The 8,809-nt window shown below is 42.7% G+C and overlaps 1 protein-coding gene across 7 annotated transcripts in view; it reads right to left on the bottom strand.

Annotated features, from left to right (window-relative positions):
• LOC138764615 (protein BANP-like) overlaps window positions 1–8,571 on the bottom strand; it is a 35,399-nt gene extending 26,828 nt beyond the window's left edge. Inside the window, exons 1-3 of one of the 7 annotated variants that reach the window (XM_069940746.1) lie at window positions 8,439–8,557; window positions 8,181–8,342; window positions 6,903–7,017 (exon numbers count right to left, since the gene is read on the bottom strand). In XM_069940746.1, the coding sequence (XP_069796847.1) occupies window positions 6,903–6,969 (67 nt within the window). In that variant the 5' untranslated portion in view covers window positions 6,970–7,017; window positions 8,181–8,342; window positions 8,439–8,557. Of the gene's footprint in view, window positions 1–6,902; window positions 7,018–7,831; window positions 8,106–8,180; window positions 8,343–8,434 lie in introns of those variants that run through there. The other 6 variants (XM_069940744.1, XM_069940750.1, XM_069940747.1 and 3 more) reach the window with 6 other exon arrangements.
• Window positions 8,572–8,809: the final 238 nt, after the last annotated feature.

Here is an 8,809-nt window from a genome sequence, read left to right on the forward strand (position 1 = left end):
TTACAAACATATAAGGTGGAGAAGAATATAATGAAGACAAAACAGAAATATTATGAACTAGGGGAAAAAACACACAAAATCCTAGCATGGCAGCTTAAGACAGAGCAAACTAAGAAAACGGTATTGGCAACAAGGAAAAAAGACAAACAAATTACATATAATCCAAAAGAAATTAAGGAAAACTTCAGAGAATTCTATGAACAATTATACCGAACCGAAAACGAAGGGAAAGAAGGGAAAATAGATGAATTTTTGACTAAAATTGAACTACCAAAACTACAAATAGAGGAACAAAATAAATTAACAGAACCATTTGGAACAGTAGAAATACAAGAGATAATAAAAAATTTACCAAATAATAAGACACCAGGAGAGGATGGACTCCCAATAGAATTCTACAAAACATTTAAAGACCTAATAATACCGCCCCTCCTGGATGTAATCAACCAGATTGATGAGACACAAAACTTACCAGATTCATGTAAAACAGCAACAATTACAGTGATACTAAAACAAGGGAAAGATCCACTCTCACCAGCGTCATATAGACCAATATCTTTGCTAAACACAGATTATAAGATAATAGCTAAACTATTAGCGAACAGATTAGCAGAACAGGTACCGAAAATGGTAAATTTAGACCAAACTGGATTTATCAAAAAAAGACGCACAACAGACAATATTTGTAAATTTATTAACTTAATTCATGCAGTAGAAGGAAATAAAGCACCGGCAGTAGCAGTTGCTTTAGACGCAGAGAAGGCCTTCGACAGAGTAGAATGGAATTACTTGTTCAAAGTATTGCAAAAATTCAGTTTACCGGAGAAGTATATTAATTGGATTAAAGCATTATATAAGGGACCGTTAGCGAAAGTGACAGTAAATGGACATGTATCAAAGCAATTTAACTTAAGCAGGTCAACGCGGCAGGGATGCCCACTATCACCATTATTGTTTGCGCTAGCTATAGAACCACTAGCAGAATCGATAAGAAGAGATAATAATATAAAAGGAATAAAAATAAAAGACAGGGAATATAAACTCAGTCTGTTTGCGGATGATGTGATAGTGTACTTAACAGAACCAGAACTATCAATAAAAGAACTATATAAGAAATTGAAGGAATATGGAGAAGTGTCGGGATACAAGATAAACGTAAATAAAAGTGAAGCAATGCCTATGAATAACGCGGATTTCTCAAAATTTAAGGAGGAATCCCCATTCAGATGGCAAACGCAGGCAATAAGATACCTAGGTGTGCAAATAAACAAAAATCTAGGCCAATTATATAAACTCAATTACAATCCACTAATGAAAAAACTACAGGACGATTTAGAGCATTGGAAAGAGCTACCACTAACACTGATAGGAAGGATAAACTGTATTAAAATGAACATTTTTCCAAGGATACTATACTTATTTCAGGCATTGCCAATACAACTGACAGAAAAATTCTTCAAAGAGTTAAAGAAAATAATAAGGAGATTTTTATGGAGAGGGGGGAAACCGAGGATAGCACTAGACAAATTAACAGAATGGTATAAACAAGGAGGCTTACAATTGCCAAACTTCAAAAATTATTATAGAGCCGCACAATTAAGGTACCTATCAGATTTTTATCAAACAAGGGAAAAACCAGACTGGACGAGACTAGAATTAGATAAAATAGGGGAAAAGATACCTGAACACATATTATATAAATGGGACGAAAAATTGGTACAACATAGAACTTCTCCAGTATTACACCATCTCCTCAATATATGGAAGAAGATACATGTAGAAAGAAATAAAATAAATTACCAAATACCAAAACTAATATTGACGCAAAATAAGCTACTCCCTTTTACAATAGACAACCTTGCCTTTAGAAAATGGGAAAAAAAAGGGATTAAAAGAATAGAAAATTGTTTTTCAGGAAGTAGATTCTTATCCTTTGAACAAATGAGAGATAAGTACAATATAACGGGAGATACAGCGCTGGCATATTACCAACTGAGATCCTACTTGAAAGATAAATTAGGAAGCAACTTGAGTTTACCAGAGGGAAGTAACCTTGAATATGTGATTACAGATACAATGTTAATCAAAAGATTTATAAAAAATATGTATATTAAACTGCAAGAAAAGGAAAATGAGGAAACAAATGGTAAAACTAAACAAAAATGGGAACAAGATTTAAATATAAAGATAAAAAAGGAAACATGGGAGAAGTTATGCTCTGGAACGATGAGAAATACAATAAATACGAGGCTGCGTATGATACAATATAATTGGTTACACAGACTATACATTACACCGCAAAAGTTAAATAAATGGGACCCAACAGTATCTGATAGATGTTTTCGATGTAAAAAAGAAAGGGGAACAACAATTCATGCAATCTGGACATGTGAGAGAGTAGAAAAATTTTGGGATGATCTCAATCAGATATTAAATAAAATAACAGAAAACAATATACCAAAGAATCCAGAGATCTTTCTCCTAAGTAACATAAAAAATAAAGAATTTGGAATTGACTTGGAGGATGCACAAAAAAGATTTGTTAAGATAGCCCTAGCTGTAGCAAAAAAATGTATTATGTCAACCTGGAAATTGGAAGATAATTTGAAAATACAACAATGGTATATAGAAATGAATAAATGTATTCCATTAGAAAAAATAACATATAGTTTAAGAAATAATATCGAAATATTCGAACAAGTATGGGAGCCTTACATTAAATACAATAGCGAAAACCTACCGGGAACAAACATTACCTAAGTTGATGGAAGGAGAAGAGAAGAAAAAAATGGACTCAGTAGAATTTCTGGTGTATTTTTGTTGAATGACAACATTGTCTAACTGAATTAATGCAACCTAGATTGTATAACTAAAATGGATGAGAGGGGGGAGGGATGGGGGGGTGGCTTGGGAGGAGGGAGGGGGGAGGGAGAAAAAGTCACTGTAAATGTGTGGAAAAGAAAAAGTGTATATCATGGCTATTGTGATTTATGGTGTGAAAAATAAAAAATTTAAAAAAAAAAAAAAAAAAAAAAAAAAAAAAAAAAAATGATCTGGATGAGGGGATTGGATGTAATATCTCCAAATCTGCAGATGACAGTAAGCTAGGAGGGGTTGTGTGCACGGAAGAGGGGGTCAGGAAGCTCCAGTGTGATTTGGATAAATTGAGGGACTGGGCAGATACATGGCAAATGCACTACAATGTGGATAAATGTGAGGTTATCCACTTTGGTAATACAAACCGGAGGGCAGATTACTATTTGAATGGCAATAGATTAAGAGATGGGGAAGTGCAGAGAGACGTAGGGGTACTTGTACACCAGTCTCTAAAGGCGAGCAAGCAGGTACAGCAGGCGGTTAAAAAGGCCTTCATATCAAGAGGGTTTGAGTATAGGAACAAGGATACCTTACTGCAGCTGTACAGGGCCTTGGTGAGACCTCACCTGGAGTATTGTGTGCAGTTTTGGTCACCTTATCTAAGGAAGGATGTTCTTGCAATGGAGGGAGTGCAGAGGCAATTCACCAGGCTGATACCTGGAATGGTAGGAATGACTTATGAGGAAAGATTGCGCAAATTGGGATTGTACTCGCTGGAGTTTATAAGATTGAGAGGGGATCTCATAGAGACATATAAAATTCTGGCAGGACTGGACAGAATGGATGCAGATGGGATGTTTCCAATGATGGGAAAATCCAGAACCCGAGGCCATGGTTTGAGGATAATAGGCAAACCATTTAGGACCGAGATGAGGAGGAATTTCTTTACCCAGAGCGTGGTGAATCTGTGGAATTCATTGCCACAGAGGGCAGTAGAGGCAGGTTCATTAAATATATTTAAGAGGGAATTAGATATATTTCTTAGTATAAGGGTATTAAAGGTTACGGAGAGAAGGCGGGGACGGGGTACTGAACTTTAAGATCAGCCATGATCTCGTTGAATGGCGGAGCAGGCTCGAAGGGTCGAATGACCTACTCCTGCTCCTATCTTCTATATTTCTATGTTTCTATGTAAACAGAGGGGGCGGCGTGGTTCTGTTGATAAGGAACAACGTTAAATCAGTTGACGCTTGCAAGTGGATTCGCAAATCCAAATGGAGAGGGGAGATGTGGTTGTCCGACAAGGGATAAAGGACAACTCAGGAGGGGAAGGGGAGATTGGGGATAAATAAGATAGAAATAGGAGAATAAGGAAAATGTTGGATGTTGTAGGAATGTTGTCTTATAAAGAGTTGAAAATAAGAAAACAGAAATGGAAAAGGAGGAAAGGTAATGATGGAAAAACGGAAAGAGAAGATAAACAAAATATAAAAGGGCTACGCTGAACTATATGACTTTAAATATTAATGGAATACATAACCAAATTAAAAGGAAGAAACTACTAAATTTAAATGAATAAATGTATTCCATTAGAAAAAAATAACATATAGGTTAAGAAATAATATTGAAATATTCGAACAAGTATAGGAGCCTTACATTAAATACAATAGCGAAAACCTACCAGGGACAAACATTACCTAAGTTGATGGAAGGAGAAGGAAAGAAAAGAATGGACTCAGTAGAATTTCTGGTGTATTTTTGTTGAATGACAACATTGTCTGACTGGCTTAATGCAACCTAGATTGTATACCTAAAATGGATGAGAGGGGGGGGTGGGGGGGTGGCTTGGGAGGAGGGAGGGGGGGAGAGAAAAAGTCACTGTATATGTGTGAAAAAGAAATAGTGTATATCATGGCTAATGTGATTTATGGTGTGAAAAATAAAAAAATTTTTAAAAAAAGATAAGGAACAACGTTAAATCATTAGGAAGAAGTGGCATAGTAGGGAATTGGCGATAGATGACCCCCCAAGCTTGCAAATGTGATACAAGGGTAGGTGGAGGAGCAGGTAGTGTAGAGGAAACAGGGAGGCCGCAGAAGGACTAAGACAGATTCGGAGAATGGGCAGAGAAGTGGGAAAGAAAATCACCGGGGGTTCCCTTCCCCCCCATAGAAGTGATCTACTGGGATCGTTGTTTGAAGAGGGCTCACAAAATCGTTGAGGATCCCTACCACCCCACACACAGCACCTCTCAGCCGGTAAGAGATGCTGGGATATCAGAGTCAGACCATTATTGAGAAACAGCTTCTGCCTACGAGCAGGGAGACTGCTGAACGACTGAATGAACTGCTCACACTAAACCACAGAAACCTATTTATTAAAGAATTAAATTTAGTCATACAGCACGGTAACAGGCCATTTCAGCCCACAAACCTGTGCCACCCAATTTAAACCCCCAGTACGTTTCCAACAGTGGGAGGAAACCAAAGCCCCCAGGGAAAACCCATGCAGACATGGGGAGAAAGTACAAACTCCTGACAGACAGTTCAGGATTTGAACCCTGGCCCCGATCGCTGGCGCTGTAAAGGTGTTGCACCAACCGCTACACCAACCATGCTACCCCAAATATTTTTTTTATATACATGTATATTTGTTTTACATATGTATGTTATGTCTGGTTGTGTGTTGCATGTTTTGTACTGAGGTTGTACATGCAATTGGATGACAAATGAACTTAAAATTAAATACAATGTTGGAAAGTGTCCGATCGTGCACTTTGGTAGAAAAAATGGGCAGACTATTGAAAATACCCAGATGCAAAAGGATCTGGGAGTCCTTGTGCAGGATAAGCTGAAGGTAAACTTGCAGGTTGAGTTGGAGGTGAGGAAGACAAATGCAGTGCTGGCATTCATATCAAGAGGAATACAAGAGCAGGGATGTGATGGTAATGCTTTATAAGGCACTGGTGAAGCCTCACCTGGGGCATTGTGAGCAGTTTTTGGCCCCTCATTTAGAAAGGACTTGGTGACATTGGAGAGGGTTCAGAAGAGGCTCACAAGAATGATTCTGAGAATGAAAGGGTTATCATATATCCTGGACTCGTTGGAACTTTGGAGAATGAGGGGGGAATCTTGTGGAAACATTTTGAATGTTGAAAGCCGTGGACAGAGTTGATGTAGAAAAGTTGTTTCCCATGATGGGAGAGTTTCAAACAAGAGGGCATAACTTCAGGATTGAAGGGTGAATGCTTAGAACAGAGATGTGTAGGAATTTCTTCAGCCAGTAGGTGGGAAATCTGTGGAATTTGTGGCCAAAGGTAGTTGCAGAGGCCAGGTCATTGGCTGTATTTAAGACAGAGATTGATAGGTTCTTGATTAGCCAGGGGATTAAAGGATATGGGGAGAAGGCCAGGCAGTGGGGTCAAGTGAGAGAATGGATCAGCTCATGATTATATTGTTGGACAGACTCGATGGGCTGAATAGCCTATTTCTGCTCCTATATCTTATAAAATGTGGGGAAATGGAACAGAATTGGTGTGGGATGGGTGGAGGTGGGTGGTTGTGGAGGGATGAAAAGGGCAGATTGGCCAATCTTCTTGCCCTGTAAGAACACCACAGACCCCATCATCTCTCCTACAGCCTCCCCATCCCATTCCCCAACCGCCTTATCACCACTCATCTCTACACTTCCTTCATCCTCTCCTTTTGACCAGCACCACTCCTCTCCACAACCACTCCTTCTCCTGCATGCATTCCCTATCCAATCCCTGCACCCTTCAATCCCATCCCTTCCCTCCACAGGTCATCCTAACCCTCACCCCATCCCTCCTCTCCCTGCCCACCCCTTGCCCCTTCCTTCAAACCTACACCCTCTTCTCCTTCCCCTGCACCCTCTCTCCTTATCCCCTAGCCCTCACCCCTGCCCTGTCAGTTCCTCTCACAAGCTAGTGTTTCAGGGAGAATGCCCCTAATCCCCTCTCACCCGCCCTACACGGTGGGTTCCAGATGTGGCCGAGATGTCTGGGTACACCCACCACCCCAGGGAAGAGGAGGGGGGGAGGAGGAGAGAGAAGGGCCAGCACCTACCATCAGGGTCCGTCACGAATTCTCGCACTGCAATCTCCACCATCTCCGCCAGAGGCTGATCTGCCATGAAGCTGCGGTTCTGGAGTCGAGTCACTGACCGGGAAGATGTAGGTGACTGTCCACACAATGACAAGATTTACTTGAGGAATGGTTGCATCAGAAATCCCCCCAACTCCCACGAGACGATGGCAAGGACAATTTTAATCTGTTCCCATCCCCTATTTACCCCCAACATCTGTTCAGACCAGAGATATACCTGGTGATATAGCACTATTGGGTGAGAGGGGGTAGTGGGACCAGTGTGGGGTCTGATACAGCACTGTCGGGAGAGAGGGGGCAGTGGAATCATTTTGGGGACATTTACAGCACTGTTGGGAAAGAGTTGGGCAGTGGAATCAGTGTGGGAACTGATATAGCACTGTCAGAAATAGCGGGGTAGTGGGATCAGTGTGGGGATAGATACAATGCTGTCGGGCAAGGGTGGGATGGTAGCATCTGTGGGGACTGATACAGCATTGTTGGGAAAGAGTTGGGCAGTGGAATCAGTGTGGGGACTGACACCACTGTCGAAAAGAGCGGGGTAGTGGGATCAGTGTGAGCACTGATACAGCACTGTCGCGAGAGAAGTGGGTAGCAGGATCAGCGTGGGGACTAAGTCAGCACTGTCGCGAGAGAGTGGTGCAGTGAGATCAGTGTGGGGACAGATATAGCACTGTCGGAACGAACGGGGTAGTGGGATCAGTGTGAGTACTGTCGGGAGTGAGCGGGGCAGTGGAATCAGTGTGGGGACATGTATAGCACTATCGGGAGTGAGCCGGGAAGTGGGATCAGTTTGGGCACTGACACAGCTCTATTGGGAGAAAGCACGGCATTGGGATCAGTGTGGGGACGGATACAGAACTGCCAGTATTAGCATGTTTTCGACTTACAATGTACCTGAGAGAGTGCGCCCCATCGTAGGTTGAGGACACCTGCACTCCCTTACTAATCCGTGAGCACCATTAGCACAGACATTACTTCAGGTGGTTTGTGGTTGGGAGGAAAAGTTTGAAACCCACGGCCGTAGCTTTCGGGAGAGGCCACGTAACATCACCCGGTCTCCTCTTTAAGAGGAGTGAGTGCCGTCACCCGAACCGAACCGAGCCGAAGGTTTATCATTGAACACGCCTTTAGGCAGCTGCAGCCCGCAGACTCCACTCTGACCCCACGGCCTTCCATTTCTGGGCCCAATCCCGTGTCAAATCTCGCGAGTTTTCGCCTTTCTCATGCACTACCTACCTGCAGCCGTCATGCGCGACCTTCACCCGCCCTCAATACAAGCCCGCTCCCGCGTGTGGGGTGGGGTCTCGGCGGCGACCGGCCAATCAGGGTTGACTAACTGCGGCCTCCCATTGGCCGGACTCCCTGACTGACGGGAGGCAGCGGTTGGAAGCGGCGGGACTGTGAGAAAGACACACGCACAAAATGGCTTCACCACAGTATTTCTATGGTCGCTCGGTTTAACCGGACGACAATGTTCTCTGTATTTTTACCTGCCTGCGAAAGTCCTATTAAGACGGCCGGCGGAGACCGAGGACGGCTTGAAGAGCCGCCATTTCCACCAAGGGCTGTTGTTCACTGTGCGCTCTCGTCTGCCCCGAACAAAGATGGAGGCCGCACGCGCTCCTCTAATTGGTTGACGCGTTTTCCAAATACCCACATCGAACCAATGGCAGCAGAGCGGCGCATCCGACTAACTAATGGAATGAGGCTGAAGGGGTTTGTTCTGAGCCCTTAGAACTGATCAGTCGCCTTGTTGTTCGTCCTCTGATTGGGTGAGCCTCTGTTCACAGTCCAGATAGTGGCCAATCAGATTGATTCCAATCTGTGATTGGATGGATGGTTGGAGCAGTGAGGGCGGAACAGGT

This window comes from Narcine bancroftii, chromosome 5 (assembly GCF_036971445.1).
Source record: "Narcine bancroftii isolate sNarBan1 chromosome 5, sNarBan1.hap1, whole genome shotgun sequence".
In the NCBI taxonomy this organism is placed as follows: domain Eukaryota; kingdom Metazoa; phylum Chordata; class Chondrichthyes; order Torpediniformes; family Narcinidae; genus Narcine; species Narcine bancroftii.